This window comes from Aquarana catesbeiana, linkage group LG02, assembly GCF_042186555.1.
Source record: "Aquarana catesbeiana isolate 2022-GZ linkage group LG02, ASM4218655v1, whole genome shotgun sequence".
Taxonomy (NCBI): Eukaryota; Metazoa; Chordata; class Amphibia; order Anura; family Ranidae; genus Aquarana; species Aquarana catesbeiana.
In genome coordinates this window covers 644,552,244-644,578,717 of record NC_133325.1, presented here as the reverse complement: position 1 = coordinate 644,578,717, position 26,474 = coordinate 644,552,244, and the positions used below count along the sequence as shown (strand labels likewise).

Sequence of the window (26,474 nt, the reverse complement as noted above, 5' to 3'; positions counted from 1 at the left end):
AAAAGCTATTTGGATATCAATGAATGATGCTCAGTAGGAAAATCCTACAGCAGGTGGCACTGCAGGCAAGATCAAGAAGTATGACTGCTGTAGGATATGTGGCTGTGTAGTGGTGAGGCACTCATTTACATTACTAGATATTCATAGCACTGTGTATTTTTTATTTATACAATTCTATTTATCAGCATTTTCCTGTGGTCCTTGATTTGTGATGGTTGGTCATCTTTTTCTGTCGCTATTTTCATTTCCATACCTATATTGAGACTACTTCCACATAAAATAGGTTCATCATTGGTGGGTAATACAAATTACTTACTACAGCTATACGAATCAATACTAGGCCATTAAAAGTTCAGCAAACTATAGCTTATTCCATTAAGCTAGAGCTAGAAATAGGCTGGTTTCCAGGTTGCTGATTCGACATTTAGTGCTACACATTGCTGGCTTTTCCCTATAAGTGAGCACATAAAGCAATGTTTTATTTTAAGAAGGAAACCTTTGCATCCTGCATCTTGTAATGTGTCTAAATAAATCTCCTCACTTCCTGTTGGAAATACTGTGTTGTCAAGGCTGTCTAGAAGAGAATGATTGTGTGGATTTCTTTTTTCTTTTTTTTTCTTTTTTCATTTTTGTAAACTGCATGCTTGGGATCATTTTATAGCATGTTTTCTAATGTCCTACTTTGCTGTGCAATAATGGATCCATTATAGGGAGAGGACAGGAACATAAACCAAGGGAAAAGGTGCTTAAAACTTTCTACAGCCACACATAAATACTTTGTATACTGACGGACTTGAGATTTATAAAGATGTAAAAAAAAGTGATGCTTTTCGCACCAACACGTTCCCTATATATTATTTAGGACTATATTGAATTACATTTTTGAATCTCTATACAAGTTAAATATTGAATTGCAGTAAAGCCCTGTTCCCTTTAGCGTCCTATGAAAGAACAGCTTGCATCTCTCTACAGCAGGCATCATTAAATGGTAGACCGCAGTCCAGGTCCAGACTAAATGATAGTCCCATCCAAACCATCATGGTCGGGCAATTAGGAGCCTGCTCTCTTGCCCATTGTCCTATAAATCCGTTTGCCGGTTCTTCTCCTCTGCCAAAGCTGTCATTCTCACAGTAGGGTAACAGGCGGGAGGCAAAGCAGTTCTGGACAGAGGAACAGGAGATGCCACAGTTACCTTTTCAAGTTAAGTGGGTGATTGGTTGCTAGGTCGCAGGGTGGTCCTGGAAAGCAATCAGATTGTTAGAATAAAAAGTTGGGCAGCTGCTGCCCTCTGTCCAGAGCTGCACTCTCTGCCTTCAGATTAGGGCTGTGAATGGGGTGGTTATGTCAAGGGGGCTGAGGCCACTGCTCTAAAGGTTGGGGGGTGATGTGAAGGGGGACTAAGAACAATGGTTTAAAGGGGGCTGAACAATGCTGTGATGGTTGTTGTGGGTTGGGGCTCAGAAAAAGGCTTTGAAGGGGTTAATGATGTAAGGGGAGCCACATCTCCCTATGTCCATTCCGACTCTGAGCCGCGGCCCGCCCCTGCCCCCGCCCCCTTTCTCTCCTCATTGGCTGATTCAGCCGAGGAGGGCAGTCCCAGGCAGCCGAGATACTCCTGCAAAATTGCTGGATCTAGATGGGGCTCAGATAAGTATGAGGGGGGCTGCCGCACACAGAAGTTTTTTTTTTTTTTTTTAAATAATGCATAGTATGCATTAAGATAAACCTTCTGCCTTTAAAACCACTTTAACATTGTTCTTCATTATCTCTGAGGGCTACAGTACCACGCCCTTCTGTTCAACCCTTCATGTTGTGGACAGTAGAAGGGTGGGGTTCTGTGGTCCTGATACAAGAGGGGGAGTGAGCAGTCATATTTGCTTATCACCTATACAGTAGTTTTGTTCCTGCTTTGCAGTGCCACACATTAGTAGTTCTTTATTGCTGTTTCTCAGTGTAAAGCTGGCCATAGACAGATTGATATTTGGCCAATCTATCAAGCAACTTCAGTACAACCAGCCTGATGCTTTTTTTTTTTTTTTTTGTACAATCACTGCCGCTGGCTATGGCCAGTAGCAGTGATCATTGTATTCTAACAAAGGAAACCTACTATAATGCAGTGGAAGGGATTCCCCCATCAACACTGTTGGTGGGGGAATCAAGCGATATTCTTGCCTTTCTTATTATTCTTACCTGTGGTTGAAGGCAAGAAAATTACATAATATATGGCCAGCCTTAAGCCCCATACACACTGTTAGATTTTCTGCAGATTTTTGTCTTCAGATTTACCAAAACCATGTATTGCAAGGGCTGCCTGATTGCATACAAATTGAAACTCTTAAGGTTTGACCTCATATTATATGATTTTGGTAGATCTGAAGACCAAAATCTGCAGAAAATCTAATAGTGTGTATGGGGTCTAAGTCTGTGAGTCAGCCATTCATTGAAAACAATGCATTTTTTTATGCAAAGGTTTGTGCACTTGAGACTGCATTGTCTCTGAGCTGGTTTCATTGCCCCCATTACAAGGACATGCAGCTTAATTTATACAGCAGTGTGGGGAATCTCACAGTAATCCACACTGTGAAAAAGATTCTCTTCATGCGTTCAAATACATTTTACTTGTCCTATGCAAGATTTTAATTTTTTTTATTTTTTTTTTAATAGCTTTAAAGGTTTAGTTAACCTTTTCAGAAAAAAATTAAAAGGTGAACTAACACTGTATGCCCACCCCTACCCTGTAGTGATATAAAGACTCTTAGGTTTCACCTTTTTAATGACCTACTATCTAGTACAATGCACGTGCATTAGGACCTCACAGTCGCATAATAAAAAATGAAGACACAACCATTTTTTGAAAGATGTTGATTGAACCGTCCCAGAAAGGAAGTAGTCTGTCTTATATCAGCATGAGCAGAACATGCTGTAATTTCAAGAATTTAGTAAGGTTATCGTATTTTTTTTTTTTTTTTTTGCCATGTTAAAAAATTAGTTTAAAAATATATACAGTTTTCATTAAAATAGTACGTGGTGATACTGACCTTATTTCTGCAATTCTTTTTATGGGGTAAGGCCCCATTCGCAAATCACGTAACCATCCTGCTAGTGATTTAAAATGTGCGATTCACTTCTGAAGCACATGCCGTGCATAGGGCAACCTATTCATTTGAGTCGACTGACCTATGTGCATTTATCATGCCAAAAAGGTTTAGGGACAAAATGTTAGCTGAGCAGAAGGATTCCCCCATCCACCTCCAATGTGTGAGAGAATCGTGTAATTTTTTTTTCTTTCGACCTGCTGGTTGAATTAAATAAACTGACTTTGGGCTGCTTTAAAGAAGAAGTAATGTCTTCCTCTTTAATTGTACCTACAGGTAATCCTTACCTCCATATTGGAGGTGGATGGGGAAATCCTTCTGCTGAGCTAGTTGGGAGACTTCCTCACTATCAAAATACACTGATCGAATGGCAAAAAAAAATCTGTACTGTAAATACCTTCTAAACTTGCACCGTCTAGGAGATATTTACTATATATGCTTGTGCCGACGTCATCGGCGCATGCGCACTGAAGGCACAGCCGGCTCGTGCCATTTCTTTAGGACCTGTGCCGTGGCAGGGGGCACCTGCGCATGCACGGGAGTGACATCATTGCGGCTGCAGCCAATCATGGCGTCGGAGCCCGCGAACTCAGAAGCATACTAGCTCATTATGCCTTTTTGTCTTGCAGAGGTTGTTTTTTTTTTTTTTTTTTTTTTTTTTTTTTTAAATATTTGTGAGTTTTTACTGGTTTTCTTCATTGCAACTAGTTTTTTGTTATCTGGGAATAAGTTTACTCTACCATCCCACTCATCTTTTAGTTTTTTTTTTTTTTATTTTTTATATAAAGACCTTTTCTGTCTCTGTTTTGGTTAAACTGTTTTTATTAAATTTTACTCTAAACACTCACAAAATGTTGTATACGTGTATAGGATGCTCAATGTGTAGGACAGTGCTTTGGTTGTTAATGCTGATACAAAGAGAATATAAAGGAATGGCATTGATATCCTTTTGCAGATTTGCATTCCATGGTTTTAAAGCAATATTGGTTTGGATCCTGCTAAATGTCAATGGAACGTCTAATAATTGAAAATTGTGCATGAATGTTCATTCAATTCACTGAGTCCAGGTGTGAATAAAGTTTTGTTTGAGATAAATATTTCCTCCAGCTTCTAATATGATTTATTTTGTAAGCCTCTTCTGACACAGATCCGATTTGCAGAAAACACAAGGTGCCAAAAATGCTAACTTCAGAAGGTGTGTGTGTTTGTTTGTTTGTTTATTTATTTATTTATTTTTTTATGGAAGCAAATGAGCCTGCGGTGGTGATGAGCAGCATTCTTTTAGTTGTTTGGTACCAGTTGCAGGGGTATTTGGTGCAGGGGATTTTTACATTAGAATGTCGTTATAATTGGCCACCCTCACCACTTTTTGTAACTCCTTTATTTATTACAAGCTATAGAAATCTTGAGAGAGAGTGAAGTCTTTCTGGATATCTTCACTTTCTCTCTTATTTAAATGGTCTGTCAGTGTCTTAAAAGGTACATTACTTCCACACTCCCTGGCACATGCTATGTAAATACCCCTTATTTGCAGTGTATAATTGCTCCCCAAAGACTTTCTCATGCCAACACTGGTCTGACTTGAAAATTTGCCTTGTATCCAGGACTGCAATTAAGCACTTTGTGGTAGTGGTGGAGCAAAAATAAAGCCCTTTACTTAGTTTATCTGCTTAACTTGTCTGCAGAACATTCCGTCTTGCGATTTTTAGATAAAAATAGTATGCAAGATGTATTCAGTGACTTTATTTGTATAGCAAATCCTTTGCATGTGTTTAAGTTGGTGGGGATAGCATGGACTTCAGACGTCTTCTCACATGGTATACCAGTTGAAGCAGCAGCATAATTTGACCTGTTCAAACTGCGCCTTTTTGTCTCTTGGAGATCAGCTCAGGAAATTCATTCTCTACATTTGACTTTCTGTTCTTCCTTCTTGGATAAAATATAAACGGCATTCTAATGCAAGGATTCACAGCCAGTAGTTTTTCTGTTTGTTTAGGAGGAACCTCAAGTTATGATGTGCTGCTGCTTTATATCTCTACGAAAGAAAGCATCTGTGAGCGACAGTCACTGTCTGCCATTGCAGGATTCCTGCTTCCTGCTTATCTCATGTCCTGCAATCTCAGTTTTTGTGTGCAGAGGTGTTTTTTTTTTTTTTGTCAGAGGAAAAGCATCAGGACTTCTTTTGCTAGCAATCTCTGACTCTCCCCTCACAGGAAATTTTCTAATTGCCGGAACAGCTGGTAGCAGCAAGAACTTCAGGGGTTTGGCCTTCCTCTTGTCAGATGTCTGTGCAGGAAAGTCCTAACAGTATGGTTTCGTGGCCATGTTGAGATTTTGGGGTCTTGGCTTACGGTCTTTTCGGGTAAGCATCATTTCTGTTTGTGCAGTGATATCATTCCCACTCCCACCTCCCTAAAGTGTGGGTGGTGAGACTGGGCTGTTTGCACTGCTTTGCTTTCATGAGTGTTTTAATTACAAGTGAACATGTAAGATTTTCTAGTGTACTGAAAGTTTAATATATAACACAATGAGATCCAATTTCATCACATTGTTGAAAATCATTGTCTGTTAGACTTTTACAAAGTGTTATACTGCTGCCATGGCAAATGCACTTGCTACTAGCAATGTTACAATTCATAAATCTGCTGTTTGGGAGGCTTGTGAATCTAGCTCGTTTGTGTTTTTTATAACTTATGTATTTAAAAAATATTGTTTAGTCCGTGTTTACATTTAATGTCTTGTCCACTTAGAATGCGGTTTTATCAGTTTTGGTGGATGCTGGCACACACAATGAGATTATCGGACGGGTGATTGTCCAGTTTTTTTTTTTCTTGCATGCTAGTCATTTCGAAAATAGGTTACAAAAATTCTCGTACGACAGAATAAGAGTTCGGAAGTGATGTAATGCATTGTATTTGTGTTGTATTTTCAGATGAAAACACTGATTAAATAAAACATTTTGTGTGTTTGACCCTTCAGATCATTTCGGACACCCTGTCCTGTCCGCTCCCGAAAGCTGTGTACTAACAATCAGATTATCATATAATCTCTTCGATAGCAGTATTTTTCGTCCAATTTTCTGATCGTGTGTACTAGGCTTTACTTTTGGGATAGTTAAGTAAACAATTTTGCAGCCAGAGGAATACAATGCTAAGGTGGATTAGTACAACTGCTGACTGAAAAGGTGAAAAGCCTTTGGCTGATTTAGTACATTAGTAAGACTCCATCTTGAAAAAAAAAAAATTAATAAAACGCTCACGGCTAGCCTGACCATTTATTGGTTTTTATAATTGTCCTCGAAATATTTATGAATTTTATATTAGCATTTTTTTATATGTTGTACAGTTTTTTATTTTTGAACAACTGGTCTGAAATGTGCTTAAAGTATATCTAAAGGCAAAATATTTTATATATGTTGAATAGAGAAGAGAGTGTTTTTGTTTTGTTTTTTGTTTTTTATATTCCATCTGTCTTATTAGATTTCCCCTCACTTTCAGTCCTGTAGACTTGAAAGGAAGTGAGCGGATCCTTCCAATTTGAGGCAAATCCCCCTAATACAGAACTGTTCCCTATTGGAAGTTTTCACCTCTACTCCTGTTCTGGTGGCAGCTGAAAATTTTGGATTTGTACATTGGTGATTAGGACAATTAGAGTGAATCTCCCTAAGGCCGGATTCACGACTGTCATCCTACTTTACCCTGCGACATCAGTCCTACTTCCATACGACTTCATTGATGAACAGGATAAGATTTTGTTCCGACTTTGAGATGGTCTGACTTGTCCTTTGACCAATCAAAACAATCCGTGTGACATTCCTTTTCCTGCTGCTGTAATCACCATGTGGGATGCCACAAGTCGGATGGTTAGGACAAGGATCCTACTTCAGTGATATTCAATGGGTTGAAGTCGGAACAAAGTAGCGCAGGAACCTTTTTCAAAGTTGGACCGATTGTGTCAGACCAGTTAAGACAGTTGCAGTTCCAAGTCGCAGGGCAAGTCCCACAAGTGTGAATGGGGCCTAACAGACACACTGACAGCAATAAAATATAAGCCCTGCCAGGTTATTTATTCTGTGTCCTATTGGGGAGATTTTTCTTTACTTCTGTTCCATAGTCAAAAGGGGAAGTTGCATGAAATCGCTCCCAAAATGAGGGAAACCCTGGTTATCACCTGGGTCACCGGAACTAGTGTCCCCATAGAAATATTTCATCAAATTACTATTCTGGGGACAACCCAAAATTTGGGATTTCTTTTACTTTCAATTTTCAGTAATAATGGTGAACATGACAAATAGAGGGTGAGTCTCCATAAGGGGGACAAAGGCAGCAATAAAAACCTGACAGGTGTTTTAACCTCTTTCACTTTATACAAAACGAAAGAAAAAGTTTCACACTCAGGGCACGACTTACTGACCAAAACCGTAGTATGGGATGGCTTCAGCTCTGCTTTCCACCCAGAGGGACCTCTCAGGATGGGTTGGCGTCCTGAGTGCGGTTGGCTACCAAATGCTTGACTCTGGAGCTCGCCCGCAAGATAAACACCCCTCCCCCGGGAGAGTGCTTCTCCTAGGGGGTTGTACGATGCAGGGAGGAGCTGATAGCGCCACCGGGGGACCCTAGAAGAGGATGATCGGGGTCACTCTGTGCAAAATGAACTGCACAGTGGAGGTGAGTATGACCTTTAGCCACTTCCGGACCAGCCGCTGCAGTTTTGCTCCCCTGCACGAAACCACGTAACTGTACGTGGGGTCCGGATAGCAGGCGTGCGCCCGCTGCACAGCAGGGATGCCGATGCTCGTGGCTGGCCGGCCACGAGTGATCATGAGCTGCAGAGACAGAACAGGGACGAGTGTGTGTAAACACACACACTTCCCTGTTCTGTTCTGACAGGAGTGACGTATCGTGTGTTCCTATTAGCTAGGAACCACAATCTATCACTTTCTGTAGTTAGTCCCTCCCCCTTCAGTTAGAATCACCTCCCAGGGAACACAGTTAACCCCTTCACCGCCCCCTAGTGTTAATCCCTTCACTGCCAGTGACATTTTTACAGTAATCAATGCATTTTTAATCGCACTGATCGCTGTATTAATGCCAATGGTTCCAAAAATGTGTCAAAATTGCCCGCCATAATGTCGTAGTCGCTTGCTGCCATTACTAGTAAAAAATAATAAAAATGCCATCTGTCTATCACCTATTTTGTAACTTTTGTGGAAACCAATCAATATACGCTTATTGCGATATATTTTTTTTTTTAACTAAAAATATGTAGAAGAATACATATCGGCCTAAACTGAGGAAAACATTTTTTTTTATATATATATTTTTTGGGGGGATATTTATTATAGCAAAAAATAAAAAATGTGTTTTTTTTTTTTTTTTTTCAAAATTGTTGCTCTTTTTTTGTTTATAGCACAAAAAATAAAAACCGCAGGCGCGATCAAATACCACCAAAAGAAAGCTCTATTTGTGGGAAAAAAAGGATGTCAATTTTGTTTGGGTACGTCACACGACCGAGCAATTGTCAGTTAAAGCAACGCAGTGCCCAATCGCAAAAGTGCTCTGGTCAGGAAGGGGGTAAATTTTTCCGGGGCTGAAGTGGTTTAAAAAAAAAAAAAAAAAAACGAAGCTTTACAACCACTTTAAAAATAAAAAATAAAAATAAAATAGAAAATATGCTACTTTTATTTGCTCTTTTGTGAAAGCTCCAAAACTGAAGTTTTTCCCTTGTATGTTATGTTAGTGTTACTACACTACAGTAAAAATCAGTCTGTATATGCAGTAAAGCATGCTTGTTATACTCACTGTGGAGGGTTAATCCTCCAAATTGTGTAAAAAGGCTGTTTGATCCTGTCTTCTCTGATCCTCCCCTTCTTCCACTGTCCCCTAACCATCTCCTAATAAGACAGAGCTTTGGAGTCACTTTGCACATGCTCAGTTTGGTGTGTATTGCTAGAGAGTTTTTTTTTTTTTTGGAGGGTGCATGTGGTCGGCACAGGGCTAATCAGCACTGCTCAGAGGGTCAGGGGTCCTGCAGCCCTATAGGCTGGTCAGAGTAGAATGAAAACTCCTCCTACGGGCTTTAACCAGACCCTGATAGAAGTCACAAGACTGCTATATACTGCTGATAAGAAAAGGTATTTCTCTTTCGTTCATTGACAGATACAGTGCTGCATTATTCAGAACCATAGGGTTATATCGCCCCCTAGGGCACTAGGCAGAAACAAGACTTGGCTATGTCTATGGGCAGTCTTAGGTGATATACACCCCCCTCTCTGCTATAGGCCTTCAATTTTTTCTGCCTAGTCAGGAGTAAGGACCTAGTTCCCCGCTGGGATCTTTGGCCCTGACAATTTTTTTGTTTTTTAAGCTACTTTTTTTCTCTTGGATTTTTTCCTGTGAGATCTACAATCAACTGCTGGCTGCTGGACTGGGCAACGTGCTGGACACTAAGATCCAGTAGAGCTGCACGATTCTGGCTAAAATGAGAATCGCGATTTTTTTTTTTTTGCTTAGAAGATAGATCATGATTCTCTCATGATTCTCACGGCGTAACATCATCTTTCACATTAAACAAAACAATTGGGCTAACTTTACTGTTTCGTTTTTTTTTTTTTATTCATTGAACTTTATTTTTCCCAAAAAATTGCGTTTGAAAGACCACTGTGCAAATACAGTGTGACATAAAATATTGCAACAATCGCCATTTTATTCCCTTAGGGTCTCTGCTAAAAAAATATATACAATGTTTAGGGGTTCCAAGTAATTTTCTAGCAAAAAAAAAAATCTGATTTTAACTGTAAAACAAGTGTCAGAAAAAGGTTTAGATTTTAAGTGGTTAAACTTCCTGCATATTCACAGTTTTACCCCTTTGATCTAAGACAGAAGAGTTACAATGTTGTTAAAAACTTGGCAGACTGCCAGAGTGAGCAGAGAACTCTATACTTGTTACATGAAAGAATTGGGAAACTGCAATACAGATCGTCAGGTGTGTTGAATCGAGATCGCGATCTTTTAACGATTAATTGTGCAGCTCTAAGATCCAGTGGTCTCACCAGTCTGGCCAACGAACGCGTGCAGACCGCAGCTACGAGCTAGGTCAGCCACGACATAGCCCCACTAGACGGGAGCTGGCCCTGCGAGTTTAACGTCTTGAGAGGTCGCATACGACTGGGTCTCGGCCTGTGTTGCAGTGTTCCTCATGGCCAACAGCCCCCCACTTCGGTGATGAGGAGGATCTGTCTGGGAGCATTACCCACGCACTCTTGGAGCGGAAGGTAAAGGCCCCCTTCTCTCCTTCCCTGGAGTGGTGTGGGGCTCGGGTACTCCCTAGTCGGTCCCTCTGGGGTTCTTCTCCACACACCCCCCCCTTTCCCTTCCCCGGGTGAGGCCCAGGTCTCTGGCTTAGGTGCTTCGGACACTCTGTCCACCCCCCCTCCAGGGTTGTCACTATGGGGGGTACACCTTGGCACCTAATGGTTGGGTGGGTGACCAGGCATCCGCAGATCCGTGCCCCCTACAAGTGGCACTCCACTAATTTTAGGCCGCTGCTTTGCGGCCTACCGAGCACTCGTGGCGGGCGGCCGAAAATTTAGGCTGCAGCTTTTGAAGACCTATAGCAGAAAGAGGGGGTGTATATCACCTAGGACTGCCCATAGACGTAACCAAGTCTTTTTTCTGCCTAGTGTCCTACTCCTGTAGGGGGCAATATAACCCTATGGTTCTGAATAATGGAGCGCTGTCTGTCAATGAACTCAGAGAAATGGATTTTACGGTAAGTCACAAATCCCATTTTAGCCGTTTATATTTACTAAAATGATTGCATTTCCATGTTCTGTGTACTGTGGGAGACCAGATATAGTGAATGCAGGGTCCTGAGTTTAGTAACACTTTGAGAGGCTAGGAAGTCCATGTTTACCTTAATTAACCCTGTCTTTACTATGCTGGCAGATCCTCGTTATCAATTGTAAACTAGGTCATAACATTGCCTGTCCTATTAAAGGTTTAAAGATCCCTGGGCTTGAATTCTGCAATGCGTTATTGAGCGGAAGCTGACTCTGTCCCTACCTTGTCAATTCACTTTCATTTTGAAATTGGGATGTTGAGGATTTACAGTGTTTGCTTTTGAAAAAAAACCCTGAAAAAGTAACCTAACACTTTAAGGTATGCTGTATGAATGGGAACTAAAAGCTAACATATAGTGGATTTTCCCTAAAATTTGACAGAGAAAATTGAGTACTGTCCGTGATACTTTTTTTATTTGCACTAACATACAATTTTTCAGGACAAGCTTTCGGGGTATGTCCCCTTCTTCAAGGTCCAAGCAGTACCTTGCATCCCCCTTGCATTCCCCCCTTGCTCTCCCTCTGTCTTATCTCACTAACTCTGCTGCTATCTTTATTACCATTGATTTGTATGTGTTTGGTTTTCTCTTTTTTTTTTTTTTTTCTTCTTTAACATTCTGCTTAAAAATTTGTGAATCAGTACTGCTTGGACCTTGAAGAAGGGGACATACCCCGAAAGCTTGTCCTGAAAAATTGTATGTTAGTGCAAATAAAAAAAGTATCACGGACAGTACTCAATTTTCATTGTTCAGTGAGAAAAATCTTGACAAAGTGAGAAAAACTTTGTCAAATACTCCCCCTTGCTGTGAGTGACAGCCTAAGACACATGCAGTATTTTTAATTCCCTCCCCCACTCCTTTCTTCAGCTCTGCAAGGATTGGCTGTTCCACACCTCAGCATGATTTGGCATGCTGAAGTCATGTGGTTACTTTCCTGTCTTTTCACTGAATGTTCGAGATCATAGCAGAAGTTGTGTTAGAAATACACAGGGGAGTGTAGAGGTGGGCGGGGAGTCTGCTGACATCACAACTCCACCCACCGAGCTCCGGACAACAGACCCACCCACAGAATCTGCAGTTTTTCAGCTCTCATAACAGACAGAGGGGAGACATTTGACAGGTAAAGATACATGCAGGAGGCATGTATATCCTCATAGATAACCCCTATGGCAGTAGTTTAGAAAGGATGACATTGGATTTACATCCACTTTAAGCCTACATCCTCGCAGGGCATGAAAACAATCATGTTGGGAGACTGAGGGCTGCATTAGCCATTTGTTTGCTTAGTCATCCATTCGATGAAATGGTGTATATGCATGCATGTTTGGGGAATAAAGGATCATTATGGGGTCTGAATTAGCAGATCTCTGCATGTATACACATCGGTATTCTGTGCTAATAGTTTGAGTGAAGCAAAGTGTGGTGACTTATCTAGTTTCCTGATTTCCTTCAGTATTTTTGTGGTAGATCTGTGGCACTGCTGTGCAGTTTGCAGAGTAAGTAGCTATTCACATTCAAGCATATTAAATTTAAAAAGCACTAGGTAAGCAAGGAAACGTACAGTGCATTCATAGAGTATTCAGACCCCCTTCAACTTTTTTCAATTTTGTTATGTTGCTGCCTAATACTGCAGTTTAAATGCATTTTTTTTTCTCCTTAATCTACACTCCGTAACCCATAATGACAAAGTGAAAACAGAATTTTAGAAATGCCTGTGAATTTTTTTAAAGAGAGAAAACTTAAATGATCACATTGGCATTAGTATTCAGACCCTTTGCAACAACACTTGAAATTCTGAAATGGAGAAAGTTTGGCACAACTAGGACTCTTCCAAGAGCTGGTCACCTGCCCAAACTGAGCACTGGAGGGAGAAGGGCCTTAGTAAGAAAGGTGACCTAGAACCCGATGGTCACTCTGACTGAGCTCCAGAGATCCTGTGTGGGGATGGGATAAAGTTCCAGAAGGACAACCTTTACTTGGCCCTTCACTAATCTGGGCTGTGGCTAGACGGAAACCTCCCCTCCGTGTTTAGGGCGCTGTTAACTGCTAGCTGACCAGCTGCCGCAGTTATACTGTGGCATGTTGACACAGCTGCGCAAATCGTCATAGCTGTACGTCACTCCTTTAAAACATCATAGCAGGCCCGCCGCGTGTCCCCGGAGCCGATGCGCATGCCTGGCAGGCGTGTTGTCTGCCAGGAACCCCTGATCGCTTGTGACGGGGAGGGGTGTGTGTGGGTGTGGGTGTGTGAGTTTGTGTAAACACACATCCTGCTTCTCTTAGGGGAGAGGAGATAGATTGTGTGTTCACACTAAGTATGAACACCGATTGGTCTACTCCTAGTCAGTCCCATACCCCTCACACTTAGAACACACCTAGGGAACACAGTTAACCCCTTGATCACCCCCTAGTGTTAACCCCTTCCCTGCAAGTGACATTTATACAGTATTCGGTGGCTATTTTTAGCTCTGATCGCTGTATAAATGTCAATGGTCCCAAAATAGTGTCAAAAGTGTCTCATCTGTCCGCCACAATGTCTCAGTCCTGATCCTGATAAACATCGCAGATCGCTGCCGTTACTAGTAAAAAAAAATTAAATAAAGAAAATTACATAATTGCGTTTTTGTTTGTTTGTTTGTTTTGTTTTGTTTTTTTTTTTTTTTTTTTTTTTACCAAAAATATGTAGAAGACTATATATCGGCCTAAACTGATGAAGAAATGTGTGTGTGTGTGTTTTTTTGTTTTTTTTTTTGTTTTGTTTTTTTGGATATTTTATTATAGCAAAAAGTACAACATTTTTTTTATTTTTTTCAAAATTGGTGCTCTTTTTGTTTATAGCGCAAAAAATAAAAACTGCAGAGGTGATCAAATACCATCAAAAGAAAGCTCTGTTTGTGGGAAAAGATATAAATTTTGTTTGGGTACAGCGTCGCACGACCGTGCAATTGTCAGTTAAAGCAACGCAGTGCCGTATCGCAAAAAATGGCCTGGTCAGGAAGGGGGCAAATCCTTCCCGGGCTGAAGTGGTTAAATAATGGATCCATAACCACATCCTGCATTTTGCTGCGGTTCTGGAAACACAGGCTGAATCGCGCAATTCTGCTTTCGATCTCAATACGCTCATGTGTGAATGAGTCCTTGGCAACAACTCTGTAAATGTCCTAGAGTGACCCAGCGTCCTGACTTGTCTTGAACTCTATTGGACATCTCTGGAGAGACCTGAAAATTACTCTCCACTGATGGTCCCCATCCAACCTAACTGAGCTTGAGAGGATTTGCAAAGAAGAATGGCAGAAAATCCCCCAATCCAGGTGTGCAAAGTTTGTTGCGTCATACCCAAAAAGACTCGAGGCTGTAATTGCTGCCAATTGTGCTACAAAGTACTGAGTGAAGGGTCTAAATACCTAATTATATGTGAGATTTCAGTTTATTTTTTTCTTAATAAATTCAGACATTTCTAAAATTCTGTTTTCACTTTGTCATTATGGGGTATAGATAAGGCTCTATTCACACTAGTACAACTCCAAAGTTGTGCAACTTTCATGCAAATTTGGATGGGTGAGACCTGGATGCAACTTTAGCTTTGACCAGTGGTAATGGGCAACTGTCGCATGTAAAACATTCAGGTGCGATTTTCATGCAACTTTTGAGGGTAAACATTGAAGGCTACGGCCCTAAAGTCGGACCAAAGTAGTGCTTTTTACTTTTAAGTTGCATAGATAGCAGCAGTACTCATTGGAAAACATGTCCAAAGTAACCTGACAAGTAGCACAAGTTTGAATGAAGACTTAATAAGAAAAAAGAATTGAAATCAGACTGCAACATAACAAAATTGGAAAAAAGTGAAGGGGGTCTGAATGCACACAGGTACTGTGTGCATTCAGATGCCTGCTCCTACCAATGACAGCAAAATGCCTTCTGTTCCACCAATGTGGACCTAAGAAAAACCCAAATTCCCATGGGTTTGAATGCTGTATTTCTGATTAAGGGTGGGCTCAGACTTGTTCGCAGCTCCACGTGCCCGCCAGGAAGCTGACACTGCGGCTGCGCAGCGCTAATCACAAGTTGTGAAGCATTTCCCCATCTGTGCAGCTGCTCATCGGGAAATGTCTCACTGCCTGTGATTAGTGTTGCACAGTGTCGGCTTCCTGGCGGGCACGTGGAGTTGCGAACAATAGCCCATCCTTGTTTCTGATTAATGCGTAAAAAATCCTGTAGTATGACACAATCAGGCTTGTTTGTAAAGGGTCATACTACTCCTTCAGAGTTTTGAAGTTATGCATCTTAAAGCAGCTAGTACAGTGACCATTATTCTAAGTCGGTTGATCTGGGTTATAATTTTTTCAAGAAGTTGTTTTTTGTTAATGCTTTGTTTCAATGTTTTGTTTTAAAGTGTATGTTGTCATTTGCTTGGGAAGAAAAAAAACACAGTACACAGATGGCATACAATCTTTTTTTCCCGTAACAAGTCTGTCCCTGATCTAGTGAGATCTCGTGTACCAGATTTCATAAATGCTTATAAAAATCTTCCCATATGAACAGCACTTCCGTTCATTCCTTTGGATTTCAGAGTATGAGCTTGCGCAATGAAAATTGCAGTGAACTCCATTTTTCCACCTGGAAAAAAATCATTGTCCACTCTTCACTCTCAGACATTTCAAAATGAGCATGAAAATTATTGTAAGGTTATCATTAAGGTGGACTTGAAATGAAGATTTGGCATGTTGTAAGGAACATTTAAAACAATAATTGTGCCTAAGCAGTACCCTAAAAAAAAAGCATCTTCTGTTGTGAATTTTTAAATAGTGTGTCTAGGACATGGTTGTATATCTGCTTTGTGAAATCTTAAGACACTGTTACCTGTGGCTATTAGTCTCAGTGCTCTACCAAGTTAGCTGCCTCCACACAGCGACAGTGCAGATCAATCTGTAATGGGGGAGGCAAGGTCAGCTGCCTTAATGGCAATAATGGAAACTAGTCCTTTGCCCGCTGCCTACTTTCTTTTAGGTACAGCTTCCAGAGTTCAGTCCAACTTTTTACATTTGAGCTGGAGTAGTATGTTGGATCAGTTGTCTACCAATGGATTTCATCTTCATTTTACGATTACTTGCGGGCTGGGATTTGCTCAGTACCTGTGTGCCTAAACACCTGCCACATTCCACACTTATATACTGAAGCAGTACTGGTGTAATAGTAGATTGTGTCCAGTTTCATGACTGCCAGATTGATCTATAGTAGACTTTCTTTACCAGAGTTCCATGCAGGGCCGATCCTAGGTTCACAGATGCCTGGATGTAGAAATATTTCTGGCACCCCCACATGGGCCTGGTCATCTTACTAACCCCTCCTTTACAAATGTTTCTGTGGCAACGAGTCAATGGCACAACACCTGAGGATAATGCTCAACAGCATATCACCGGTAATTCTAAACTTTTAAGTGTACTGTGGTTTTAGTAAGCCTAAACTGCAAGCATGCCAACCACATCCTGAATTTTACCAGCATTGACTAATCACAGCTCTACTACTTAGCAATGTGGGGCTTTGGAAACCAGAAATAAAGAACTTGAATGCAGTAAAAGTCTGCAGCTCCCGTTGGCTCCTTCAATATTTCTAATTTGATCAAGGAAAATTAAATCCCTCCAAAGGACATGTTAACACTTAAATTATCCCAACACCATACTTGATATGGTGTTGGGGTGATTGAATTACTTTATTTCTATTACTACATTGTAATATACAATCGTTCAATTCACGAAAATGCAGAATTAGGGGGAACCCTGAGCTTGTCGCCTGCTGCCAGGTGCAGCGGGGCACCGTCGCCTGCCGCCAGGTGCAGCGTGTCATTTGCCACCCATAGCTTGGCTCTCTCTCCCTCCCCTTCAGCTAGGCATACTCGGGGCTGAAGTTTCCCCCTTAGGTTTGCAACGGGCTTGCCAGTCCTCGGGACTACATGTCCCACGATCTTACTTTCTGCTCCTTCTTGATTGATTTTTTTTCCCCTTGCCAATAGGAAGGGGAGAGGAAGAAACATAGCGGCTGTCCTGGCAAACACTGCTCCTGAGTACAGCAGCACAAGGGGGGGAGGGGGGGTAGAAGAGCCTGCAGTTGCTCTCTCGCCATACAGAGACAAAGCCGCTCCGACCTGTCAACAGTGGGGAGCAGGATAACAGGAGAAGGTGGGAGGGGAAATAGACAGGAAACAGAGAGCCCTCTGTGCCCCTTGAGGTTCGGAGCCCCCCTTTGCCTTAACTCGCAATGCATGGGCGCGGTGCACCCACCCAGGATCGTCCTGGTTCCAGGTTCCTCTAGAGCATGGGTCTCCAAACTTTCTAAACAAAGGACCAGTTTACTATACTTCAAGCTTTATAGGGGCCGGATTGTGGCAGCGGGAGTAGAAAATGGCCTGGTTTCGGTAACAATGCTCTATCGTTGGTTTCAGTGGGAGAAATAGTGCCCCATCATTGGTGTCCATGAGAAGAATAATGCCCCATCGTTGGTGTCAGTGGGAGGAATAGTACTCTATCATTGGTTTCGGTGAAAGGCATAGCGATCTATTAGTGGGAGGAATAGTGTTCCATCACTGGTGTCAGTGGGAGGAATAGTGCCCTAAGGGCCAGATAAAGGCAAGCAAGGGGCCACAGTTTGGAGACTACTGCTCTAGAGGCTGCTAGGCGTGCCTTGAGGAATCATGGACTGATTTCCCTTCCCATCTGCAATGACTACCAATGTAAGAGGGCATTTCTTCACTGACCACAAAGATAAGGGTACACTTTATACGGACTACTAGTGTAAGGAGACTGATGATATAGTCAGCCGGGAATACGAGGATCGAGTCACCACATCTTATAGATAATTGTAAAAATTATGTATCCGCAGAAAGCGGCAGGATTTTTAGGATGCCAAAATGAATATAACCCATTGTACTATACAAATATTGAAAACGGCAGTATTCATAAAACCATCAAAGATCCATGCGGTCATAATGTAAATACAGTAGCTTCAGCTCAACATGTTTCACCAATGTCTTTCTCAGGAGACTTGTAAAGTACTGTTTAAGTGCCACTACAGATAGAGAACATAACATGTAAGTCACAAGACAGAAGTCCATCAAGTTCAACCTATGTGTGTTTGATTATATGTCAGTATTACATTGTATATCCCTGTATATTGTGGTTGTTCAGGTGCTTATCTAATAGTTTTTTGAAACTATTGATGCCCCCCACTGAAACCACCGCCTGTGGAAGGGAATTCCACATCCATGCCTCTCTGATAGTAAAGAACCCTCTACGCAGTTTAAGGTTATACCTTTTTCTTCTGATTTTAGTGAGTGGCCACGTGTCTTATTAAACTCCCTTCCGTGAAAAAGTTTTATCCCTATTATGGGGTCACCCGTTTGGTATTTGTAAATTGAAATCATATCCCTTCTCCAGAGAGAATAAGTTCAGTGCTTGCAACGTTTCTTCATAGCTAATGTCCTCCAGATCCTTTATTAGCTTTGTTGCCATTCTTTGTACTTGCTCCATTTCCAGTACATTCTTCCTGATGACTGGTGCCGAGAACTGGACAGCATACTCCAGGTGAGACCAGACCAAAGTCTTGTAGAGTGGGAGAATTATTGCTTTATCCCTGGAGTTAATCCCCTTTTTAATGCATGCCAATATTCTTTTTGCTTTGTTAGCAGCAGCTTGGCATTGCATGCCATTGCCGAGCCTATCATCTACTAGGACTCACAGGTCCTTTTCCATCCTAGATTCCCCCAGAGGTTCACCCCCTAGTGAGTAGATTGCATTCATATTTTTGCCACCCAAATGCATTATTTTACATTTTTCTACATTAAACCTCATTAATTTGTTCAGATCTTCTTGCAAGGTTTCCACATCCTGCAGAGAAGTTATTGGCCTGCTTAGCTTAGTGTTGTCTGTAAATACAGAGATTGAACTGTTTACCCCATCCTCCAGGTTGTTTATGAACAAATTTAAACAGGATTGGTCCCAGCACAAAACCCTGGGGGACCTCACTTCCCACCCCTGACCATTCTGAGTATTCCCCGTTTGTCACCACCCTCTGAACTCTCCCTTGTAGCCAGTTTTCAATCCATGTACTCACTCTAGCCATCTGGTCCTGGTGATTTATTAATGTTAAGTTTCCTGAGTCTATTTCTAATTCTGTCCTCTGTTAGCCTCTGTTCCCTCATGAAGACTGAGGAGAAGAATACATTCAATACCTTCGCCATCTCCCCATCCTTTGTAACCAGATGTCCTTCCTCATTCTTTATGGGGCCAATATGGTCTATGCTCCCTTTTTTACTGTTTATATACTTAAAGAATTTCTTGATTTTTTTTTTTTTTTTTTCCCTCTCCTCCACTGTGTCTTTCGTGTTCTATCTTAGCCGCCCCAAATTGCACCCTTATGCCCTGTACACACGATAGGATTTTCCGACAACAAAATCCATGTTTTTTTTCCGACGGATGTTGGCTCAAACTTGTCTTGCATACACACGGTCACACAGTTGGTCGGAAATTACGAACGTCAAGAAGGCGGTGATGTACAACACGTACGACAAGCGGAGAAAAATGTTCAATAGCCAGTGCTGCTTTTCTGCTTGATTCCGAACGTGGGTCGGAATTGTGTACACACAATCGGAATTTCCAACAACGGATTTTGTTGTCGGAAAATTTGAGAACCAGCTCTCAAATTCTGTGTGACGAAAATGTCTGATGGAGCCTACACATGGTCGGAATGTCCGACGACAAGCTCCTATCAAACATTTTTCGTTGGAAAATCCTATCGTGTTTACGGGGCATGACATATCTTTTTGCATTCTTTGTAAAGTCTGAATGCTGGTGATGATCCCTCAGCCTTGTATTTTTTGAAGGCCTTCTCCTTTGCTTTTGTATGCATTTTTACATTGGAGTTAAGCCATCCAGGACTTTTGTTCACTCTTTTAAATTTATTTCCCAATGGGGTGCACTGGCTAATGCCCTTATTTAATATGCTCTTAAAGCAAACCCATCTCTCCTCTGTGTTCTTTGTTTCTAAGATTTTTATCCCAATTTATATCTTCTAGCAAGGTTCGTAGTTTAGGTTAGTTGGCTCTTTTGACATTGTGTCTTTGTCTGCCCCTTGTGTTTCCTATTTGTGTGATTTATACTGAAGCCAGTTGACCTGTGATCGCTGTTTCCTAAATTGCCCCGTATTTCCACATCCGTGATCAGGTCTGTTTTGTTGATAATCGGTATATCTAGTAACGCCTTGTTTCTAGTTGGTGCATCTACCGTCTGACCCATGAAATTGTCCTGCAAGACATCTAGGAACTGGCGAGCCTTAGACGAATGCGTGGTTCCCTCCGCCCAGTCTGTCTGGATAATTAAAATCCCCCATTATGATAACATTTCGCATCCTTGCTGCTAATCCAAATTGTGATAGGAGGTCTGTCTCCCCCTCCTCCTCAGGTTAAGGAGCCTATAGCATACTCCCAGTATTATTTTCTCCATAGCTTTATCCCTTTGGAGCTCTACCCATAAGGATTCCACCTCCCTAGGTCCCTTATCGATGTCATCTCTCGCATTCACTTTACATTATTCTTGCTATATAGGCATACCCCTCCCCCTTTTTTACCCTCTCTACCCCTGCGATAAAGGGAATACCCTTGAATGGTTGCCAGCCAATCATGAGAGCTGTTGAACCAGGTTTTTGAAATTCCCACAAAATCTAAATCCTCATTCAACAGTATCTCTAGTTCACCCATCTTGTCCGCCAGGCTCCTGACGTTGGTGAACATGCCATGTAGTTAAGACTGGTCGCATACTGTCCTCTTATTGGGTATTCCGAGATTGCAAATAGGACTTGTTGCTATACTTGCCTTGGGTTCATGTGCTTTAGTCAACCTACCACTAATGCCCCCAATACTATCCTCTGGAATATGTTCATTGCTGACTATCTTGCCTACTTTAAAAACCCCACTAACTTTTCGGCCATCTTCACTCCCAGCAGATCTGCACCCTCCTCATTTAGGTGCAGCCGATCCCTTCTGTAGAACTGGTGACCGACTGAGAAGTCGGCCCAGTTCTCCAGGAACCCAAACCCCTCCTTACTACACCAGCTCCTCAGCCACTTGTTTACTTCCCTAATCTCCCTCTGCCTTTCTGGTGTGGCTCGAGGTTCCTGAGAATACTACCTTGGAGGTCCTTTTCCTCAGTTTAACTCCTAAGTCCCTAAAATACTTTTTTAGGACACTCCATCTGCCTCTGACTTTGTCATTGGTGCCAACGTGCACCATGACAGCTGGGTCTTTCCCAGTCACTCCCAGTAATCTGTCCACCAGATCCATGATGTACCGAACCCGAGCGCCTGGTAGACAGCATGCAGTTTGGCGCTTCAGGTCTTTGTCACAGATTGCCCTCTCTGTCCTCCTAAGAATTGAGTCCCCTACCTCCAGAATCTGTCTATCCTTTCCCTTTACTCCCCCCCCCCCCCCCCACTCTCACTGGAGGATTTCTTCCCCTGGCAGCTAGGAGAGTCCCTCAGCTCCAGCAGTGCTTGTCCCTGACCACTATCACCAATGTCACTCAATGGAGCATACTTATTGGTATGCTCCAGCCCATCATCGGCCTCCCTGACACTTCCCCCTCTATCCTTCCTAACTGTCACCCATATACGCATTTCTAGTGCCTGCACCTCTTTGTCTCCAACCGCCTCTGTGCTGGCCTCTGACGGGTACGTTACTGGCTCTCCTTTAGTATATGGAGGGGCTTCTCAGTGCTGACAGTTGCTTCCCTAGATTCAGAACCTGGGCTTCCGGGGAAACCATGCTTACATTTTGCACAGCCGTATTTGCCCTCGATCAGATGATCAAGGAACGCATACTTGCCGCAAGATCTACACCGAGTCGCATCTCCACACCCGCCGGCATTGTACCTACTAATTTAATGAGGATTGGGGATTATACCCTATCCAAATTGCCTAACAACTAGCTTCCTGACACTAATACTCAACAATACAATACGCAGGTACTTAACATGACAATACACATGCACTTCCAGACCACGTGTGCTAGCAATACACAGGTACTAACGATCCACACGCGCACACACACACACTATTTGGGTACTACCTGATGCTAATACTCAATACAGCCCACGTGCACTCGCAGCACTCGTGTACTTACAATACACACGTACTCACACCTCACAGGTACTTGCAATACTCAACAAAAACAGTTACTCCACAATACACAGCGTCCCCGCTAGACACAGTCAGTCTTCTTCTTTTTTTTTTTTTTTTTTTTTTTTTTTGGTTAACTGGTGATGACTGCTCTGGTGATTCAGGTTGAAAACTTAAAGTAGTGAGTGTACAGCTTGTATAAGAGTGTAAATTTGCTGTCCCCTCAAAATAACTCAACACACAGCCAATAATGTCTAAACCGCTGGCAACAAAAGTGAGTACACCCCTAAGTGAAAATGTCCAAATTGGGCCCAAAGTGTCAATATTTTGTGTGGCCACCATTATTTTCCAGCACTGCCTTAACCCTCTTGGGCATGAAGTTCACCAGAGCTTCACAGGTTGCTACTGGAGTCCTCTTCCACTCCTCCATGATGACATCCCAGACCTGGTGGATGTTAGAGACCTTGCGTTCCTCCACCTTCCGTTTGAGGATGCCCCACAAATGCTCAACAGGGTTTAGGTCTGGAGACATGCTTGGCCAGTCCATCACCTTTACCCTTAGCTTCTTTAGCAAAGCAGTGGGCATCTTGGAGGTGTTTGGGGTCGTTATCATGTTGGAATACTGCCCTGCGGCCCAGTCTCTGAAGGGAGGGGATCATGCTCTGCTTCAGTATGTCACAGTGCATATTGACATTCATGGTTCCCTCAATGAACTATAGCTCCCCAGTGTCGGCAGCACTCATGCAGCCCCAGACCATGACACTCCCACCACCATGCTTGATTGTAGGCAAGACACACTTGTCTTTGTACTCCTCTCCTGGTTTGCTTTCAGACACGCTTGATACCATCTGAACTAAATATGTTTATCTTGGTCTCATCAGACCACAGGACATGGTTCCAGTAATTCATGTCCTTAGTCTGCTTGTCTTCAGCAAACTGTTTGCAGGCTTTCTTGTGCATCATCTTTAGAAGAGGCTTCCTTCTGGTGAGAGAGCGATAACACCAAAATTTAACACACCTGCTCCCTATTCACACCTGAGACCTTGTAACACTAACGAGTCACATGACATCGGGGAGAGAGAAAATGTCTAATTGGGCCCAATTTGGACATTTTTACTTAGGGGTGTACTCACTTTTGTTGCCAGCGGCTTAGACATTAATGGCTTTGTGTTGAGTTAATTTGAGGGGACAGCAAATTTACATTGTTATACAAGCTGTACACTCACTACTTTACATTGTAGCAAAGTGTCATTTCTTCAGTGTTGTCACATGAAAAGATAGAATAAAATATTTACAAAAAATGTGAGGGGTGTACTCATTTTTGTGAGATACAGTATATCCCTCCCACCTCCCTGGCGTGACGCCGACGACGAGATGCGGGCGCAGCCATTAGCTTTAAAGGGGTTGTAAAGGTAAATTTTTCTTTCTATAAAAATAACAAACATGTTATACTTACCTTCACTGTGCAGCTCGTTCTGCACAGAGTGGCCCCGAACCTGCTCTTCTGGGGTCCCTCGGCGGCTGTCTCAGCTCCTCCCCGCAATAACTAACCACCTTAATGCGAGCTCCCTCGCATGGTGGTTAGTTATTGTGGGCGCGCTCCCGTGATACAGCCGGCGGCTATAGCCGCTCGCTGTATCACTCGGCTCCGCCCCCGGCGCGCCGCGTCATTGGATGTGATTGACAGCAGCGCGAACCAATGGCTGCACTGCTTTCAATCCATCCACTATAGCCAATCAGCGACCAGGCTGATCGGCTGAATGGAGGTCGGGAACGAGCGGCCGGGTTTCGAGGTGTCAGGTAAGTAAAACGGGTGGGCTGGGGGCGGCGGTATTATCAAAAGTTTTTTCACCTTAATGCATACAATGCATTAAGGTGAAAAAATGTATACCTTTACAACCCCTTTAAGGCTTTTCTGTGAGATAATTCAATGGAGGACATGGTGTGTTTTTTTGTTTTGTTTTTTATTTTATTTTGACAATTTAACCTTTTTAAAAATTTCTTACAATTCTTCTTTTTTTTTTTTTTTTCTTTTCAGCCCTGTTGGGTGGCTTTGGTGAGATATCAGGGGTCTAAATAGACACCTGACATCTCCCCTTTGAGACAAGGAAAGGGACTGAGGACAGAGATTCCCCAATCCCTTTCTCTGTAGCCTCAGCTGCACTGGAGATGGAGAGGCGACAGAGGCTCCTCTCTATTAATAAACTGAAGCATCATAAACATAGTTTACGATGCTCAGTTATGAATGGACAGTCGGTGATCACTGACTTCATTTGGAAAAGAAAGGAGCTGGTAAATCACAGATTTACCGGCTCCTTCCTCCGCTGAAAGATCCAGGACAGAGGGGGGCAGAGGGGGGAAGCAGAGCACATCGAAGGGAGTGGAGCACGGAGGGGGAACAGGAGTGGGGGGGGGGTGCTGGAGGAGCACAGAGGAGGATACAGGGACAGTCAGGGGTGAAGAGTGCTGAGGTGGGGGGAGTTACAAGCACTGATCCCCCTGTATAGATTTTAATATAGCAGCTGAAAGCCGCAGGAGGGGGGAGAAGAGGAGAAGCGACTGTCAGCTGCTTTATTGAAATCTATACAGGGGGATTGGTGCTTGTAACTACCCCCACCACCGCACCAATCTTCCCTGACTCCCCAAGTATCGGATCAAGCATCGGGGCATTTTCTCAAGTACAAATACTCGGGCAAATGCTCGGTATCGGGACAATCCTAATATAAATAGACCCAAGTGGCGGAGGTCTCCTTGCTGCAACCGTGCGCCATGTTGGGAGCCTTGAAGCCAGTAGGCATAAATAGAGGTCGACCGATATGGGTTTTTCTCTGGCCGATGCCGATATTTAGAAATCGCGGTGGCCGATGGCCGATATGTGATGCCGATATATTAGGCCGATTTTTTTTTTTTTTGATTTTTTTTTTTCCCCTTCATCTCATAAAATCTAATAGTTAGACCCCTTTCACACTGGGGCGTTTTTCAGGCTCTTTTGGGCTAAAAATAGCGCCTGTAAAACGGCTCCCCTGCAGTCTCAGTGTGATATCCCGAGTGCTTTCACACTGAGGTGATGCGCTGGCAGGATGTTAAAAAAAAAAGTCCTGCAAGCGGCATCTTTGGAGCCGTTTATACCGCTTCTCCACCACTCCTGCCCATTGAAATGAATGTGCACCGCTGCCGAAGCGCCTGCAAAGCATTTCGGCAGCAGCGATTCAGGGGCGCATTTAACCCCTTCCTCGGCTGCTAGCTGAGTTATAAGCGCCCTGCTGGCAGCCGAATAGCGCCGCTAAAATGACGGTAAAGCGCCGCTAAAACTAGCAGCGTTTTACCGTCAACGCATGCCTGCTCCAGAGTGAAAGCAACCTTAAGTGATACAGAAAATTTTTTCCATTTAAACATTTATTAAACAAAACAAACCTCCAATCAGTTCACTTGTATGTAGAATTTAGATTAAAAAAAAAAAAAAAAAAAACATATCTTAAATATTAAATACACAAAAACAGGTAATCAAAACTTTTGGATGAAAAAAAATGGGCTAACTTTACTGCTTAGTTTTTTTTTTTTTTTAATTAGTGTATTTTTTGAAAAAATATTGCGTTTGAAAGACCGCTGCGCAAATACCGTTTGACATAAAATATTGCAACAAGCGCTATTTTATTCCCTAGGGTCTCTGCTAAAAAATATATATATAATGTTTGGGGGTTCTAAGTGATTTTCTAGCAGAAAATACAGAATTTTTACTTGTAAGCAACAAATGTCAGAAAAGATTTAGGCCCCTTTCACACGATCGGACCGTTCAGGTCCGCCTGTCAGTTTTGACGGCGGACCTGAACGGGCGATCCATGTTAGCCTATGGAGCGTCGGATGTCAGCGGAGACATGTCCGCTGACATCCGACCCCGTCCGATCCGCTAAAAGCAGACGGATGGCTCTACGTCCAGATCCGTCGCTATCGGATCGGGTGAGATCTGACGAAAACGGACACGCTGTCCGTTTTCGTCCGATCCCTCCATAGGTGGCAGCGACGCCTGACAAGCCCCTCCCCGCTCAGTGAGCAGAGAGGGACCTGTCATCCGCCGGCTCAGCGGAGATCAACGGACAGATCTCCCGCTGAGCCGGCGGACCGAGGCGGGCTCCGTAGAAACGGAGTCCGCCTCATGTGAAAGGGGCCTAAGTCTTTAAATGGTTAAACTGAGAACTTCTCCACAGGGAGCTCAGTTCATTCATAAGTGTAAAAACATTGTATCCTTCAGGTTCTTTTTATCAGATTTGGCAGGCTGCCCAGAGGAGGAGAGAAGTAGCTTCACAGAAGATTACAGGCAACTTGTGTTGACTTCTATTACAGAAGTCATTTGCAAGTCCGCTGATATCGGCCTATGCC

The 26,474-nt window shown here is 42.7% G+C and overlaps 1 protein-coding gene across 2 annotated transcripts in view; it reads left to right on the top strand.

The window, feature by feature from the left end:
* RPS6KA3 (ribosomal protein S6 kinase A3) overlaps positions 1-26,474 on the top strand; it is a 199,732-nt gene that overhangs the window by 57,696 nt on the left and 115,562 nt on the right. The window contains exon 1 of one of the 2 annotated variants that reach the window (XM_073616492.1): positions 5,257-5,457. The exons of the other annotated variant lie outside the window; for it this stretch is intronic. Coding sequence (XP_073472593.1) covers positions 5,419-5,457 — 39 coding nt within the window. The 5' untranslated portion in view covers positions 5,257-5,418. Of the gene's footprint in view, positions 1-5,256; positions 5,458-26,474 lie in introns of those variants that run through there. 2 annotated transcript variants of the gene reach the window in all.